The sequence below is a fragment of the Manis javanica genome, chromosome 6, assembly GCF_040802235.1.
Source record: "Manis javanica isolate MJ-LG chromosome 6, MJ_LKY, whole genome shotgun sequence".
Classification (NCBI taxonomy): domain Eukaryota; kingdom Metazoa; phylum Chordata; class Mammalia; order Pholidota; family Manidae; genus Manis; species Manis javanica.
Genome location: NC_133161.1, coordinates 11,702,583 through 11,721,447, shown reverse-complemented (window position 1 = coordinate 11,721,447; position 18,865 = coordinate 11,702,583). Strand labels below are relative to the sequence as shown.

Here is an 18,865-nt window from a genome sequence, read left to right as displayed (position 1 = left end):
GTGCACAGGGCTAGAAGAGCCAGCATGGGGACAGGAGGTCGGCAGGGCTGAAAGAGCCAGGCCCAGCATAGACAGGAAGGCCCCCATTCCTTCCAGGGGCAGGCGAGGGCCGGTGCTGCTGACTCACTCAGGCCAGCTCTCGCGGCACCTGCCATCCTTGTTGTCCCCCGTTGGCACTGGCCTTGCAACTTTGCCTTCTCTTTTATCTAAATGCTACAGTTGCTGAGGTTCTGATTTTTTTTTAATCTTAGATCTGTTGCTTTCTAATGACCTAATGATGCTGACATTCCAAGGCATGTGTAATCTTATCAGTAAATTATTTTCAACTCACGTTGTGGAAAGGCATGTGCAATTATTTCTGAGGAAGTTTCTGGTTAATTTCTCCCTTTACCAATGCTTTTTGGTACATAGGGCAGTGATTTCTCTTTTTCATACTGAAATATTTGAGAGAGAGAGGGTCTGTGGCAGGTAACTTTGGACTCCTGCAGTCCTCCTTGACCCATTACTCTCATAGGCACACCCAGGGCTGGAGGTCTCCCTTCCTTTTGTCCTTTAATAGCTGTGAGTCATGGATTATCCTTTAGTGGTCTCCATTTCCACCTAACGCCTTCCTGTTTGCTTCTCTTTTTTGCTATTCTTACATTACAGTTGCATTTATCTCATGGTATTGATTTTCTAGAGCAGTGGTTCTGAACATTGACTGCACATTAGAATCACATGGAGAGCTTTTAAAAGCCATTCACGCCGAGGCTCCACCCCAGAGATTCTGACTTAATTCTTCCTGAGTGAAGCCAGGCATGGCTATATTTTAAATATTTGCCATGTACAGCAAGGATGGACAATTATTGTTCCAGAACAGTGGTTGTGAAATACTGGATCCATTAGTTGTAAGTCACTAGTCTAGCCCAGACTCAGGAGAAGTTTCTTTGTACTTCTCTGTGTTTAACCTGGTTGCTTCTCCTGAATTAGTTGGTGTGAGAAGGAGATTGTATTCTGTTCTTTAGTCTACACTTGGTTCAGTCATTAGTTGTGATATAAGGTAACTACCTTTTGTAAATAAGAGCTGGAATCTTTGGATTTCAAAGAACAATTACTTTCTGCCTTGGGAGTTGAAAGACATATATTATCTATGTAAGCATGTCACATATATATAACACACATAATAAGCATATTTAAATGTCAAAGAAAAACTGATTTGATTTGAGAACTTTTGAATAACGTTGATTGCAAAGTCTTTTTTTAAAGCCAAAATCAATATAAATGAAGCTTCGTTTGTAATTCTGAGTTACTGGTGACATAACTATATTATAATTAAGAATACTTAAATAAGTTTATCGGTTTTATTGTCATGACAGATATGGACTGCGTTGCAATTACTATATTGTTATATAACAACAATAACAAGGAAGGACATTGGCTAGAAAAAACTGGTTTTGAATTGCAGCTCTGCATTGACTAGGATACAACACAATTGCTCCAAATATTAATTCTCTTATTTGTAAGATGAGGTTAATGATGCTACAAGCTCAAATTACATTTATAAATGATAGTATTTGATGAATGATTGTAGTTACTTTCATTCATCTCTTATTTCAGGCCACATGTGACCAGCGCGGCTGCTGCTGGAATCCTCAGGGAACCATCAGTGTGCCCTGGTGCTTCTATTCTGAGAGTCATGGTTATCAAATGGAGAGTGACCTTGTAAACACAAATACAGGTAAGCAAGACCATGAGGCGGACATGCCGGACCCTCTGGAGGCTGGCTGTGTTCGGTCCAGAGGGGAGCCTTAGAGGCAGGCAGGGCATTGGTCTGCCCGGCCACCCTGCTACATGTGGCAGAAGGTGGGCACTGCTCTCAAGCAAGGACTAGAATCTGTTTTGGCATCAAGGAAAACGTCACTGGTGCTCTTGGGGGTTCAATTCCAACTTGATAAATATTTTATGAAAGTCAGCCAGTCAGTGTCAGTGTTCCTGGACTAAGCATCTTCTCTTCTTTCTCCAACCCTAAAATGAGAAGTGTAATCATGAACATTCTGGGGGATAACAGAAGGTGACCACTTTGGGGAGGCTCTTAGCATAGAGGAAAAGGCATATTTCCAGTCCAGCAGGAAACTGGAGCCTCAACTCTCACCTGGCTCATCACGTAGGGAGGGAGATGGCATCAATGTATATGATGACCTGTAATGTAACATGAAAATACCTGAGAAGGAATAGTGTGTATATACAATTTGAGGGCTGAGAGGGTAAAGGGTATGGGGGTTAACACGGAATGGTTGATGGGCTGGTGGAATGAGAGTCAGGCGATCTGGGGGAAGTTTTCAGTCAGATTTTGTAGAAGAGAGGCATCATTTTTTGATAAGGTGATTTCATTGCCTAGCTTCAGAATCTGGCCCAAGGGAGTATGTATATATGATGTGGTATCTATCTCTTCCCTTCTTTAGAAATAAAGGCTTTTTCCCAGCTCCTTTGACATAAAGCTTAATTTTTACGTGACTATGGTTTGTGAAGTTCCACAGCCAGTTTTTCCCTCTGCGTACCAGGATTCACAGCCCAGTTGAAAAGGTCGCCTTCTCCATCCCGGTTTGGAAATGATATCAACAATGTCGTCCTCACAGCAGAGTACCAGACGGCTAATCGTTTCCACTTCAAGGTTGTGTTTGTTTATTCTTTAAAGCCTTTTTGAGGGGTTCTGGTTCCCTACCTCATGGCTGCAGCTACTACAAAATGAAAAATTTTGCTGATGGAGGTATTTTTCTCTACTGTCGTTGTTCCTGTTCAGCACCTGCATGTTGAAGGCATCTATAGCCTGCCTTTAGTGTGGTAGCTTCCTAAACCTGGGTTGCAGAGTTGACTGGTGAGCCTTGGCTTGCATTTGGTTGCCCCTGATAACCATATGAAATGCAGTTAGGAAGAAGCAAACAAGAATCATCATGGCTTTGAAAATTCTAAAGATTGTCCCTCTCTGCAGACTTACACTATATATTTCTACCTACACACTAGCTCATACCCAACTGTGAAGCATTTGAATTTGGTAGCATAGAGCATGTATTCTGACCTCAAACATACTGCCTTTTGGAGCAGTGCCCTAGTTCCAGTACTGTGAGCACTGCTGCTGGGAAGCACTGGTGTTGGTAGGGGTGCTTCTGTTTGGAAAAACGGGGACTTTCTTTCCCTTCATGTTCTGGACAGTTAACTGACCGGAACAAGGACAGGTATGAAGTGCCTCATGAACACGTGCAACCCTTCAAAGGAAATGCTGCTTCTCCCCTGACCTATGTGGCTGAGGTTTCTAAGCAGCCATTTGGCATCAAAGTGATCAGAAGAAGCAACGGTCGTGTGCTGTAAGTTTTGAAAACCCATCTGGGGATCAATCAGAGCAGGAAGGTTCTAGGGACGGGAGGTTTGCAAGCCCGAGGAAGGGTGCATTTCAACAGTATTCCTGGAGGTCCTGAGCCCACTGTTGCTGACCAGATTCTGTACCTCCAAGTGTTTACTTTTCTCTGCCTGCCTTCCTCTTTTTACCTCCTCCTTCTTCTTTTTCTCCTTTTTTTGCTATTACCAAGCATTTGTTATAGCCTGGGACTTTTTCCCTTTTGTCCTGTATGATCAGTTCTCCTCTTTATTTTTCCCTTTCTTTCCCCCATCCATCTAACCAACCATCCACTGGTAACATCCACATGGGACATCTACTATAAAGTAAGAATACTGTTTGGGTCATGTGGCACAATGTCTAGGGGACAGATCTAAGAAATGTGCCATGTGGTACCTGCCCTTAAAAAGTCCCGATCTCTTCATATCCGTGGAAAAATGTTACAGGAGGGCAAACAGGGCCAACTAAATAGGATGTATCGAGTCATTGAAATATGTAGAACACTTTTTGAAGCAGTTGTGTTTTCACCACTCCACTTGCCCACCTGTCCCTGCGTTTTCCGTCGGCGTCTAGGTTTGACTCAAGCATTGGGCCCCTCATCTTGGCTGAGCAGTTCTTGCAGCTCTCCATCCGACTGCCTAGTGCGAACGTGTACGGTCTGGGAGAACATGTGCACCAGCAGTACCGGCATGATATGAACTGGAAGACTTGGCCCATATTTACCAGGGACACGACCCCCAACGGGGTAAGCTCTCAGGATGGGCAGCTCCCTGGCTGTCGAGCCTCCCTTGAAGTTCACTCCTAGCAGCAGCAGCAGAGCGCAGTGGTTACGAGGAAGATTCAGGGGTTGGGGGGCTGCCTAGGTATGGATTCTAGCACTGCTACTTACTAGTTACCTGGGCAAGTTACCTGTCTGTGTCTTCAGTTCCTTGTCTAGAAAATGAGGGTAATACACTTACTTCATAGAGTTCTAATAGGAATATAATGAAGTCATATATATGTAAAGTCCCTAGAAAGTGTCTGCCACATAGAAAGTGCTCAATAAATGCCAACTACTTTTCATGTTATTTTCTGTTTGCATTAACTAGTTGTGGAGAAAACATTACTCTGCACAAAATATTGGTTACAATCTTGGTATTTTGGATTGACCTTTATGAATCACCAACTTAGCAGTTTTGTCAGCAAAATAGGATAGAATACTAACTCAAACCTTTGTGTGAAGAATGAAGAATGTTTAGGGCTGTGAAAGAATAGAAGGAATAGAGTTCTGTTGTTTTTACTGTTTTATTTATTGTTTATTTATTTCATTTTGTTGGACTGCTAAAACCCAAAGCAGAGTTGCTTCTAGATTCTGTAGCACTGCACACAGATCTTGTGTAACAGCTTTCCTGATAAGAAGAAACTAGTGGCTGCATGAAAGGGGTTCATAGGAACAATTTATTGACTATATGTATATATAAAATCTCTATTTACCAAAACTCTGAAAAAATAAGTATAACTTACTCCACTTAACAGATGAGGAAACCGAGGCTCAGAAAACCAAATAAGTAGCCCAGTATTAAAAAAATTAGAAGTTTGTAAGTAACAGAGATACGAGGTACACTCTAATCTCTGGTGTAACACAAAACCCATGCTCCTTCCTGTACCATATGCTCATCAGAGAGACAGAAAATATGTTGAGTCAGAGCAGATCACCTGGGAATGGTTACTGAGGGTTGTTTAATAAGGAGCCTCAGATCCCTGCTACATGAACAGGTGACAAATGTGGGCTCTTAGCTCCTCCTTCCATCTACTGAATTCAAATCTGCAGCTAACTAAGATTCTTATGTAATCCGCATGCACACCAATTTTTGAGAAATGCTATTCTAGAGCAGTGATTTCAAACATAACTACTCATTGGAATCACCTAGGAATTTAATAAAATATCAGTGCCTGCTTTCACCCTCAGGAATTTAGTTTAACTGGGCTGGCATGCAGCCCAGGTTGAGAACTATTGTTCTAAAGACTGAAGGACCAGATATTTCAAGTAGAGTTCCATTCAGTTGCGCCTTAGCTTGATGGAGCTTCTGCAGATGGGGTTAGGTGAAGCCTCTGTGAGAGAAGAGCTTTTCTGAACTACAGTCTCAAACTTGTTGTTCTCCCACATCCTAACAGATGCCTCAAACTCTCCCATTCCCACAAGACAAATAGTCGTAACTGGCTCATCCAGTAAGAGAATACTAATAGATATTCTATTTTAAGAGCAATAATGTGTCACATGATTAACTCACATGATTAACATTGATCTCTTAAGTCATTTCTAGCTATGTGGGGTTTAGATTGTAAAATTGTAAATTTTGGGTTTTAATTATTTTTCTGCAGGATGGAACGAACTTGTATGGCGCTCAGACATTCTTCCTGTGTCTTGAAGATACAAGTGGATTGTCCTTTGGGGTGTTTCTGATGAACAGCAATGCCATGGGTAAAGGACTAATTTAATACCATGGAAACAAAGCATAGCAGATTTTCAGTCCCTTTCTCACTGTGATAAAGCAATAGCTGAGCACAGCTTAGGGTCTTGTGTGTTCTCTGATTGTCCCATCTCTCCCTCATTGCCTGTGGATCCATGGTAGGGTTAACATGGTTGGTCCATGAGTAGGGGTTTCCCACCTAGCTTCTGATTTTCCTGAATCTATTTGCCTCTGTTGGAATATTTCCTATTACAGAGTTAAGACAGCTAACTTCCGTATAATCTACTCAAAGGCAATTTCTACCAATTTGTTCTTCTCCTTGCTCAGACTTGCATCCAGTAGAGGGTTCCAATAAGTTCTGGTAGGAAACAGGCAGTTGCTATGGACTTGCTGACCACAGTAGCTGGGCAGAAGCAGGTAGCTACAACCAATCAGTGGCTGTTATATTCAGGTGCTTCAAAGGTAGCAAGGTTAAGTGGGGTGGCAAGTGTCGTGCAGAGTAAGATTACGTTATTTAAGACCAGACATAAGACCAATTATAGGAGTCCAGAGGTACATACTGTACCTAGTTTTGAAGGCTTTAGATTAGATCAGAGATTCTCACCTTTTTTTCCTGCTCGCACACATAGTGGTAGATCCCAGTGGCAATGGATCAATTGTCACAGGGAAAGAGAAGATATATTAGAATCTCCCAGGGTTGATGGTGGGCATAGATATTGATTCCCACCCTCTTCCAAGTGAGAATCAATGGACTAGATCAATGCTACTCAAAGCATGGCCCATGGATGGTTCACAAACTGTTTCAGAGCTATAGTAAGATGAATATAGAAATTTAAATAAACACTTTAATTAAAATAAAAATTTAAATAAAATTTGTTGCATTCAAATGTTTGATGAAATCTTTTTCTAGTAATTCATTATGTTATTTTATAAAATATCAGCTTGCAAAAAAATGGAATTTAGAAGCTAAAAATCTGATCCTTCACCACAGATTGTTTGAGAATCACTCTAGGTGATGTGATCTAAGATGATTCTAAGATGACCTAATAGACTTTTCAATGATTCAGAAATGACTAATGGCCTAAGAAAAGATGGATAACCCAAGGATTGTATACTTTCAGGTAGTTGGAAAGAACCAGAAAACAAGTGAAGTCAGGTTTAAAGGTAAAGGTCTCAGGATCCTAGATATTCTGAGTTGCTCTTATGACCAAAGAGTACATTTCAGTAGATCTTGGGGTCTTTGATCACTAAATGCAAACCATGGCTATGGGGAGACTTCAGCTTTGAGCACTGTGAATGGGGCTTAGAAGGACTTTGAATTTATAGTATAAGCTCTGACTTTTTAGTCGGGCTCTTGCTTGAAGTGAGATGCATTGAGCAGGTACTGCAGTGTATCCAGTTCTGTTATATTCCTACAGTAATGATGTGGTGTGGGGTGAAAACAGCATTCTGTAGTTAGGAATGTCAGAGAAGAAAAGTTTTTCCTCTACCCTCATAGCTCCAGTATTTGAGGGCCTGGGAGTCAAACTGACAAAAGACAGGTTAGCAAGAGAAATAAACAGAGCTCATTTACACATGCAGCATGCATACCCACAAGAGTGCTCAGTGAAGAGTAACTCAAAGGGGTGATTAGAATTTGGGTGACCTCATCCTAAGAGGTCAAGAGGCAGAGGAGAAAGGCATTCATGATAAAACAAATGACTGCTTAGAAGAATGGGCACTTAGGGGAAAACAAAAGACTTTTTGGAAAGAAAGATGAGCCCATAGGAGAGTCTCTGGGAAATGATATTTTTGTGTTGGTGTTTGTTTTGGCGTGGCGCCAGCCTGTCATCTCAGCGAAGGACTTGAGTTGCTCTGACCTTCCCTGAGTAATGGCGCTGTGTCTCGTAATTTCTCTCCATGACTTCTTCTCATTATCTAAGGCTCTACAATCATCATGATCTAGGGTTATCTAGCGTTCTAAATCATAAATCCCCTCTCCATAGGGTATTTCAGAAACTCAAATGTCTTTAGCTTAAAATAATTTCTATGCCACAATAGCTTATTCTGGACCCCTTCCTGAAACTGGTTGCTTTTTCCTGACAGCCTGGGTCCTGACACACGAGTTAAGACGCTCCCAAAACCAATTATCAAAACTCGTCACAAAATCAAGACTTTGAGTCTCATGAGGGTGGACTTTGGTCATCAGAGTCTGTCCCTTTGCATACAAAATCTGGGTCATTAGGATCACTTTGTTAATGTTCAGATGATTGGTGATCCTCTGGTGGGAAACTTTGTAATTATCAATCTGGAATAAACTCTAATTTTTATTTTCTTCATTTTTAATCATTCAAGAGGTTGCCCTCCAGCCCACCCCAGCTGTCACCTACCGCACCACTGGGGGTGTTCTCGACTTCTATGTGTTCTTAGGAAACACTCCAGAGCAAGTTGTTCAAGAATATCTAGAGGTAAATTTGTGATATCATGATTATGGCTAAGGGACTACTAAAGAGCAATAAGAAAAGTAAATTTAATATGCAAGTGTGACTTAATAAAAGTCTGCTATTACAAATGGGCCCTACCCTTAATGATTTTTAAAGGGTCTAGGGAAAAAGACTAACATTCTAACAATAATAAAATAGTGTGTGAAAAATAGAATGTGTTTTGTGTCCCCAGGCCAATGCTCAGAAATCGTTATTAAAAATGGATATTTGTTAATTTCAATGTCACATATTTCTTTCAGCTCATTGGACGGCCAGCCCTGCCCTCGTACTGGGCGCTCGGCTTTCATCTCAGTCGTTATGATTATGGATCCCTGGAGAACATGAGAGGAGTCGTGGAGAGAAATCGTGCAGCCCAGCTCCCTTACGTAAGCGAGGCTTTCAAAAATCCTCCAAAAATAAAATAAGAACAACTTTTTACACTTTGTCCCCTGAGTTTCTTCTAAATATAATAAAAAGATTTTTGTATATTCAGAAAGTTTGGCTTTTTTGTTGAGCCAGCCTTTCCCTTAAGGAATTGGTTCTTTTTAGTGGGAAATAATTCTCAGTGATCATTAACTGTGGGACTTAGGAGACAATCTGTTCGTATCTCTGTTTTTCTTATCATATGTTTTATTAGTAAAATTTCTAGTGCACACTGTATTCACTATGTTTTACATGATGTGTTTTTATTTGAGTTCTCAAAACATTTCTTTCCCTCATTTGAAAGAGCAAAAGGATTCAGTACATACATGTAATACAATATCTTATGTTCTGAGTATGTCTATGATATAATAGAGAGTGGGGTTTTACAAGAGATGTAAAGAGAAAAGCCCAGTAGTCTCCAGAATTATCCTCTTCTGCCTACAACCCCATCCCCTTGGAGGCAGACATATAGGTCTTAGAGCCAGATTCAGTTTCATTCTGATCCAATATTTTCATACAAGTAAAATTAGGAAAGAATAAATGCCAGAGGAAATTTGAAGTAGAAGGGGAACACCAAAACGAAATGGGGGATAGTAAGCCAGAGAAAAGCTGGAGAGACAGCACCCTCTCCCCTTTGTCTTGTGGCTGGAGAAGGATTTGGGTAATGGATGTTTTTGATATCCTTGGGGGGATATATTATAATTGCGGTTTGTTTGTTAGATTGGTTTTTCATGCTAGAAAGCCAGACAACAAGGTAGGATGAAGCAGTTAACCTGATTCCAGGGGTGGGGTCCACCTTGGAAAATAATGGGTCATTTGGTTTTGAAATTACTCTGGGAGAAGAAGCACTTAGATGCCAGGGGCTGATGAAGAACTTTAGGGCCCAGCACAGACTCAGTGTGTATCATGACTAATAACAGTAATAATTGGACTGACTCATTTTAACAGGGCAATTTATTCCCAGCACTAAATTGTGGACTTTGTGATTTCTTTCAGGACGTGCAGCATGCTGATATTGATTATATGGATGAGAGGAAGGACTTCACTTATGACCCAGTGCATTTTAAAGGCTTCCCTGAGTTCGCCAGGGAGCTGCACAATAACGGACAGAGACTGGTCCTCATTGTGGTATGTGGCATCGTTGATTTCCCCCAAATCACTACTTGCCCTGCCGTGTCATTCCACTCATGTCCCCCTCTTTTGTCTCCCACTTCCAAGCCCCTTTTCGTGCCTCTGGCTTAAAGCTAGGTTCTTCACTGTATGTTTTTCGGTCGTAGGATCCAGCTATCTCCAATAACTCTTCCTCAAGTAAGCCCTACGGCCCATATGACCGGGGTTCCACTATGAAGATATGGGTGAATGCTGCAGATGGAGTGACCCCAGTCACTGGGGAGGTGAGCTAATGGGGAAACCAGGGGCTGGCAGAGGAGCTGTGGCAGCATGTGTGTGTATGTAAATTGCTTTGTTTTACATTTTCCGATGCCTTATGTACACTGGGGATAACTTTCCCTTGTCCTTCATCCCCAGAAACCTACCAGCTATCCTAGCTCACACATTCCCTTCACAGCCAAGTCCCTTTAAAGAGTAGCCAACACGCAGAGTGTCCACTGCCTCCCCTCCCGGAAGCTCTTTGACCGCAGTCCGCTCCCCATCTCATCCCCGGCACTGTGCTGAAAGGGCACCGGTTACCTCCTAATTGCCGGATCCGACAGGACTGTTCGTTCCTCATCTCACTTGACTTCTCTGTAGTGTCTGACAGGTTGGACTACATCCTTCTCATACTATTATTTGTCCATGTTGTCCATGTCTGTTATCTGCTGGCCCACTTCTAACACCTCTGCTGAGCCGACGAGTCCTGGCGTCTGAGAGGAAGCAGATAGGAGAGGACAGGAGAGTAACTGAAGCTGAGAACCCACAAGTTGTAGTGAAGCAGTTGAATTTCTAGGTATTCTCTCATTTGCCATTCCTGGAACTGGGAGCAGAGAGAGGGAGAGGGAATGGCGAAACAGAGTTGAAGATTAGCAAGCTGAACAACGGCTGTATCCGTGGACTTTTTCATTTAGGATTCAACCTTTTTTTGCCTGGTTTTGGTATTAGGGTGATGTTGGCTTCATAGAATGAGTATTTGGGAGTATTTGGGAGTATTTGGGAGTATTCCCTCCTCTTCTATTTTTTGGAAAACTTTAAGGAGAATGGGTATTATGTCTTCTCTGTATGTCTGATAAAATTCCGAGGTAAATCCATCTGGCCCCGGGGTCTTGTTCTTGGGTAGTTTTTTGATTACCGCTTCGATTTCTTTGCTGGTAATTGGTTTGTTTAGATTTTGTGTTTCTTCCTTGGTCAGTCTTGAAAGGTTGTATTTTTCTAGGAAGTTGTCCATTTCTTCTAGGTTTTCCAGCTTCTTAGCATATAGGTTTTCATAGTAGTCTCTAATAATTCTTTGTATTTCTGTTGGGTCCGTCGTGATGTTTACTTTCTCATTTCTGATTCTGTTGATGTGTGTTGATTCTCTTTTTCTCTTAATAAGTCTGGCTAGAGGCTTATCTATTTTGTTTATTTTCTCAAAGAACCAGCTCTTGGTTTCATTGATTTTTTCTATTGTTTTATTCTTCTCAATTTTGTTTATTTCTTCTCTGATCTTTATTATGTCCCTCCTTCTGCTGACTTGAGGCCTCATTTGTTCTTCTTTTTCCAATTTTGATAACTGTGACGTTAGACTATTCATTTGGGTCTGTTCTTCCTTCTTTAAATATGCCTGGGTTGCTATATACTTTCCTCTTAAGACTGCTTTCGCTGCGTCCCACAGAAGTTGGGGCTTTGTGTTGTTGTTGTCATTTATTTCCATATATTGCTGGATCTCCATTTTAATTTGGTCATTGATCCATTGACTATTTAGAAGTGTGTTGTTAAGTCTCCATGTGGTTGTGAGCCTTTTTTGGTTTCTTGGTACAATTTATTTCTAGTTTTATACCTTTGTGGTCTGAAAAGTTGGTTGGTAGGATTTCAATCTTTTTGAATTTACTGAGACTCTTTTTGTGGCCTAGTATGTGGTCTATTCTGGAGAATGTTCCATGTGCACTTGAGAAGAATGTGTATCCTGTTGCTTTTGGGTGTAGAGTTCTATAGATGTCTATTAGGTCCATCTGTTCTAGCGTGTTGTTCAGTGCCTCTGTGTCCTTATTTTCTGTCTGGTGGATCTGTCCTTTGGAGTGAATGGTGTGTTGAAGTCTCCTAAAATGAATGCATTGCAGTCTATTTCCTCCTTTAGTTCTGTTAGTATTTGTTTCACATATGCTGGTGCTCCTGTGTTGGGTGCATATATATTTATAATGGTTATTTCCTCTTCTTGGACTGAGCCCTTTATCATTATGTAATGTCCTTCTTTATCTCTTGTTGCTTTCTTTGTTTTGAAGTCTATTTTGTGTGATACTAGTACTGCAACACCTGCTTTTTTCTCCCTATTGTTTGCATGAAATATCTTTTTACATCCCTTGATTTTTAGTCTGTGCATGTCTTTGGGTTTGAGGTGAGTCTCTTGTAAGCAGCATATAGATGGGTCTTGTTTTTTTATCCATTCAGCGACTCTATGTCTTTTGATTGGTGCATTCAGTCCATTTACATTTAGGGTGATTATCGATAGGTATGTACTTATTGCCATTTTCAGGCTTTAGATTCGTGGTTACCAAAGGTTCCTGATTACTTTCCTTACTATCTAAGAGTCTAACTTAACTCACTTAGTATGCTGTTACAAACACAATCTAAAGGTTCTTTTCTATTTCTCCTCCTTTTTCTTCCTCCTTCATTCTTTATATATTAGGTATCAGATTCTATACTTTCACTCTATCCCTTGATTGGCTGTGGGGATAGTCAATTTTATTTTGCATTTGCCTCGCAATCAGCTGCACCACCCTCCCTACCATGATTTTACTACCTCTGGTGACAGCTATCCAACCCTAGGAACACTTCCATCTATAGCAGTCCCTCCAAAATAGACTGCATAGATGGTTTATGGGAGGTAAACTCTCTCAGCTTTTGCTTATCTGGAAATTATTTAGTCCCTCCTTCAAATTTAAATGATAATCTCACCAGATAAAGTAATCTTGGTTCTAGGCCCTTCTGCTTCATGACATTAAATACATCATGCCACTCCTTTCTGGCCTGTAAGGTTTCTGCTGAGAAGTCTGTTGTTAGTCTGATGGGTTTTCCTTTGTATGTGATCTTATTTCTGCCTCTGGCTGCTTTTAACAGTCTGTCCTTATCCTTGATCTTTCCCATTTTAATTACTATGTGTCTTGCTGTTGTCTTCCTTGGGTCCCTTGTGTAGGGGGATCTGTGGATCTTCATGGCCTGAGAGACTATCTCCTTCCCCAGATTGGGGAAGTTTTCAGTAACTACCTCCTCAAAGACACTTTCTATCCCTTTCTCTCTCTTTCTTCTTCTTCTGGTATCCCTATAATGCGAATATTGTTCTGCTTGGATTGGTCACATAGTTCTCTCAATATTCTTTCATTTTTAGAGATCCTTTTTTCTCTCTGTGCCTCAGCTTCTTTGTATTCCTCTTCTTTAGTTTCTATTTCATTTATTGTCTCCCTCACCATATCCAACCTGCTTTTAATACCCTCCATCGTGTTCTTTAATGATTGAATTTCTGACCTGAATTCATTCCTGAGTTCTTGGATGTCTTTCCTTACCTCCATTAGGATGTTGATTATTTTTAGTTTGAACTCCCTTTCAGGAAGCGTCATGAGGTCCATATCATTTAAATCTTTCTTGGGAGTTGTATTAACAATTTTACTCTGGACAAGGTTCCTTTGGTGTTTCATGTTTGTATATGGCGCCCTCTAGTGTCCAGAAGCTGTAGTCTCTGGAGCTGCTGAGCCCCTGAAGCAATGTCAGGGGCCACAGGGGAGCAGTACTGGGGTGAGGAAAGAGCTGTTCCCCGCCTCCCGGCTGCTGTGCCTGTCTCCACTGCCTGAGCCAGTGGGCTGGGCACACAGGTATAAGTTTTTGTCCCAGAGCAGCCAGGTATGGACCCCTGCTTTCCACAAGCAGCCAGAATCCCAGTCTCCCCAGGAACTCTGCCTGTATTAACTTACCAACCTGGTAGTCATGTGAGTCTCATGAAAGCACCATGAAATGTAGGTTTGTGCTCCCAGCGCAGATCTCCAGAGCTAGGTATTCAGCAGTCCCAGGCCTTCCACTCCCTCCCTGCTCTGTTTCTCTTCCTCCCGCAGGTGAGCTGGGGTGGGGGAGGGGCTCGGGTCCCGCGGAGCCACAGCTCTGGTACAGTACCCCGTTCGCTGAGGTCTGCTCTTTTCTCCAGGTGCGTGCAGTCTGGCTCAGTCCTCTTTCCTGTTGCTCTCTCAGGATTAGTTGCACCAATTAAATTTTCTAATTGTATCCAGTTTTAGGAGGAAGCCTCTGTCTCTCCTCTCACACCACGATCTTTTTCACACTGGCTCAACCTTTTTTTTAAATAAGTTTTTCCTGAAGTGACAATTTGACTTCTTCTAAATTGTCAACTAAAAAGGCCTTCTGCTGGGCACCTCTCTTTTCATGACTATATTGGAAATTGCTTTGCAAAATACTCTGTTTTACTCTATATTTATTAAATTTGCTCTAATCAATGATTTTCTTTTTCTCCTATAGGTCTGGCCTGGAAGAACTGTGTTTCCTGATTACACCAACCCCCAGTGTGCTGACTGGTGGGCAATGGAATTTGAACTTTTCCATAATCAAGTGGACTTTGATGGAATCTGGATTGTGAGTTCTTAATACTTTGAATATTAGGTGACTAATAATATTTGTAATATGTATCTATATCATTGAGTCATAGAGCATAGTGGGAAGGGAGGTGAGGAAGGGAAGGGAGTGGGAAGGGAAGGGAAGCAAGTATAGCAATAATGCTGACATTCCCTTTTTTTCCAAATTCTTTTTTTAAAATTAAAGTATCATTGATATACAATCTTATGATGGTTTCACATGAACAACGCTGTGGTTTCAACACTCACCCATATTCTCAAGTCCTCACCCCACCTCATTGCAGTCACTGTCTATCAGTGTAGTAAGATGCTATAGGGTCATTACTTGTCTTCTCCGTGATGTACTTCCTTCCTGTGACCTACCTACAGCTAACATTCCCTATTTTACTGTTAAAATAATCTTACCAAAACATGTATCTTGGAATAAAAATCAGATTATTAGAGCTGGAAGTAATCTCAGAAATTTGTTTGAGTCCAGCTCTCCTTTTAGAAGTGAATGAGCTGAAGTAAAAATAGGTTATATACTCTGAACATTGTCGCACAGCACATGAATTGTTCAGTTGCTCTTTTATTTAGACATGTTGGACAAATCAGAGCCAAAGTAGCCAGGTGCATGATAGGATTGTGGCTGCAGTAAGACAGATGTCACATATAATGCCACGTGAAGACAGATGCAAAGCAGCAGATATTCAGCAAGATTTAGGGGGCTTTAGAGTTGAACTTTTTTCTATTTATAAGAGGAATGTAGAAAATTCAAATGATACAGAGAGCTGAAAAGATGAGAGCAAAAACCCTCTAAAACGTTATCAGCTGAAGACATCCAGCCTCAGTATTTCGGTGTGCTCTTCCCAGCCCTCACTTACATGCTGTGGCACGTGCTCACCCTCTCGCTCTCTCTGCACATACATATGCTTGTATATGTATATGTATTTTTTGTGTTTGTGTGTATTCATAGCTATATTTGGATATATAGAGAATGTTGAAATACATGAAATCATATAAACTGAAACCTTTTCTCACCTAATATATTTGAAAAATTTTTACTTTCAGTGATTATAGACAGACATCATTTTGAAGGATTTTAAGACCTTCTCCATGAAACCTTCAATACAAAAGACAGGATTAGGATAGCAAAGACAGGAACATCTATTTCTTTCCATGTACATAAGAGCCTCTTTAAAAAAGAAAATCTGGAATCATTTCTCTGATTCCTCAAAAAAAAAGACACTATCAGTAAACATAAAGGGTCATATTACTTTTTCTTAATAGTTCTTGCTTTTTGTCTTGTAGGACATGAATGAGGTTGCCAACTTCGTTGATGGTTCAGTTTCAGGATGTTCCACAAGCAATCTAAATTTTCCCCCGTTCACTCCCAGTAAGTCTTGGTGGTTGGTCTGATTAAAGTGGCAGTGTACAGTTGGTATTTTAAATTTGTAAGGATACATATGAACAACCTGGCAAAGGAGTTTGTACACAATGTGCATAGGGAAAGGAAAATGTGGGTAATATGTAAGGAAAAACTGGGAAGAAAACCAAAACACTCCATGCTTTCCTAAATGAATCATAAATTCACAGGGCAATCTAGCCTTTCTATCTACAGCTTTTTCTAGGGGAAGGTCCAGAAAGGATGTGGTCCAGAGAGGAAGGTCCAGAGGCTCGTTGTTAGTCTATGTTGCACTCCAGCATGCACCCCCACAGGCCAGGGTTCAGAGAACCAGGCTTGGTCTTTAGCTAAACAAGAGTGTGAGGAGCTAATATGAATCAAAGATGAAGGGAAGCTAGAGCCCAGGGCTTGGGAGGTCAGAAAGTCAGTAAATATGATGGTAGTGAGCTCTGACTGAACTTTGAATAGCTATGTCAGGGTGTGGCCCTGGAACCACAACATTTGTTGTAGTTGAAAGAAAGCTGGAGGTTCACAGATAAGTTTTATCTTTAGTTTAAGAAAGAAAGGAATGAGCTGCTAGAATTATAGCATCTTGTGAAGACTTCTAGTGTGGTGGTAAAACAGGAAATGGAGGCAGATGGGTCAGAATCTAATGTTGGACTTGAATGGGAAGCTAACAGTTCACACTTCATTCTTTTCGTAATAGAAGCTATTTAATATTTTAGTAAGAGGGAAATACGACAGTCAAATGGCTTCGGAAATAGTAATTCATGTCATATGAATTAAAGGATCAATAGGTCAGAAGTAAAAAGCCATTAAGAAACTGTTGCAATAGTTAGGATCCAAAGGTAATTTGGATCTGAACCAGAGAGGTGCAACGGGGGCAGAAAAGAACAGGTGAAGGAAAGAGAGGTTGGGCAGTTGTCCTTTATGATATCAGTCAGTAGAAAGAAGGGGTGAGAAGTTAATTTACACTTTCATCCAATACTTTGATTCTTGGGCCCTGTAACTTAGCTTATTTTGAAGAATTCATATTGAACCTCAAAGTCTAACTGGATTCTCTTGCTTCCAAATGTGTGCCTCTCATCACGTGAGGCTTAGATGGCAGAATGTGTACGGTCTGCCCAATTTATTTATATATCAGAGAAATCCAAATATATAGTCCTCTGATAGCCTGGAAGCTGTGCAGGGCAGTCCCAGCAAATGCCTGCCCAGGGAGCTGTCCTCTCCGGTTCTGTGATGGTCAGGGAGTAGGGAATGTGCATTCAGGCTCTCAGTGACTGATCCCTCTCTTGTCCCAGGAGTCTTGGATGGGTACTTGTTCCGCAAGAGTCTCTGCATGGATGCAGTGCAGCACTGGGGAAAGCACTATGACGTGCACAATCTGTATGGCTACTCCATGGCGATTGCCACAGCCCAGTAAGGCCACTTTGCTATGGACCAAGTATTGATCTCACTAGATGCCAGGTGCCAGTGTGTTATTTTTAAGAACTCTGCAAGATGAGTATGATTGTTATTATTGTATGAATGAAGAAATTGCCTGGCACATAGGGAAGTGGGAATCCAATAAATATTTGTAGAATATATGAAATGAAAGAGTGAATAAATGAGTGAATGGAAGGTTGGTAGAAAGAAAGAAATAACTTGATGAAGGTCAGTCAGCTAATAAATTGTAACAGCAAAGTTTAAGCCCATTTTTGCATGAGTCCAAGGCCCCTGTATTTTCCTCTCTGCCATACTGTGTATGCCTGGAGTAGGGAGGGATAAGTAATATATGGACTTCATGTGCTTAGGGGTTTTAGGTACTGGCTTAGCATCCCTCTCCTGTGCTGTGTCTACCTTTTGTATGGGCTTAAATTCTTTAGTGAGGAAAAAGTATTGAGAATTTACTCCACTTGCTGCAATACATCAGCAAAAAGCCAGGCCAAAACCACATGCGTTCATTAGCAGTCATGGGTGTAATGTTAGCGGCCTTGGAAGTTGCTGAAAAAATTATGGGGCAGAAGTTTTTAAGTATATATATGGACTTCTAAGTTCAAAAATATAGCTGTTATATATTTATATTTACTTATAAAAGTACACACAAATACATACAATTTTTAAATGTCTTTTCTTTTTACAAAATCATGAACAAAGTGTGTCTCCTTAAAAAAATTAAGTTCTAAGAGGCTGTTCATCAGTTCATTTTTGTCTATGTTTGAAATCACACGATGTGAGAATTGTATATACATCTGTGTCAAGTTAAATTTCACCTTTGTTCCATAGAGATTGCATACCTCTAGTCACTAGCCTTTTCAAGGCTGTTTTGAAGTTCTTGAAAATTTTGGAGTTAATAATGTGCATCAAAATACCTTAAACAAAACTAAACATAACATAACATAACGGTGCAGTCTGCTCCCAGCGGCAGCTTTCACCCTATTGGGAGACAACCAGCAGAGAAAAATGGGGTGTTAACTTTCTAGATTCCTGGTATTGCTGCTGTATCCCCTGGGCTTGACATGCCAAGGTCACGCATTGACTCCCTAAGTCTCTCTCCTTTCCAGAGCTGTCAAGACTGTGTTCCCTAACAAGAGAAGCTTCATTGTAACCCGTTCTACCTTTGCGGGATCTGGCAAGTTTGCAGCCCATTGGTTAGGAGACAATGCAGCCACCTGGGACGACCTCCGATGGTCCATTCCTGGCATGCTGGAGTTCAACCTTTTTGGTATCCCAATGGTGAGTCCACATCACAGGCTCTTTTATGAACCTCAATCCCTACAAAGCCTCATTCTAGAAACTTTTCAAACCATAAAGCTCCCCTCTTCTACTTTTTAGGGCCCAGGGATTTAAGGCCTTGAGAGCATGTGCTTCACCTTTATCAGTATGACTCTGGTATCACAACATTTCTTCCTGCTCTGCCTTATAAACATACAGATATAAAGATAGATAAAGCTATTGTGTGTTGAGCATTTTATTTACATTATCTCATTGACTAAAACCTATGTTGCTAATAGTGCCCACTTTAACAAAATGAG

At 41.0% G+C, this 18,865-nt stretch overlaps 1 protein-coding gene across 1 annotated transcript in view; it reads left to right on the top strand.

Moving 5' to 3' along the window:
- The window catches only part of LOC108399287 (maltase-glucoamylase), a 179,190-nt gene that overhangs the window by 19,948 nt on the left and 140,377 nt on the right, over nt 1–18,865 (top strand). The window contains exons 4-16 of the mRNA XM_073239855.1: nt 1,597–1,717; nt 2,541–2,650; nt 3,190–3,341; nt 3,944–4,115; nt 5,732–5,831; nt 8,155–8,267; nt 8,543–8,668; nt 9,702–9,833; nt 9,983–10,099; nt 14,355–14,468; nt 15,758–15,842; nt 17,153–17,270; nt 18,395–18,566. Of these exons, the coding sequence (XP_073095956.1) occupies nt 1,597–1,717; nt 2,541–2,650; nt 3,190–3,341; nt 3,944–4,115; nt 5,732–5,831; nt 8,155–8,267; nt 8,543–8,668; nt 9,702–9,833; nt 9,983–10,099; nt 14,355–14,468; nt 15,758–15,842; nt 17,153–17,270; nt 18,395–18,566 (1,632 nt within the window). The remainder of the gene's footprint in view (nt 1–1,596; nt 1,718–2,540; nt 2,651–3,189; nt 3,342–3,943; nt 4,116–5,731; nt 5,832–8,154; nt 8,268–8,542; nt 8,669–9,701; nt 9,834–9,982; nt 10,100–14,354; nt 14,469–15,757; nt 15,843–17,152; nt 17,271–18,394; nt 18,567–18,865) is intronic.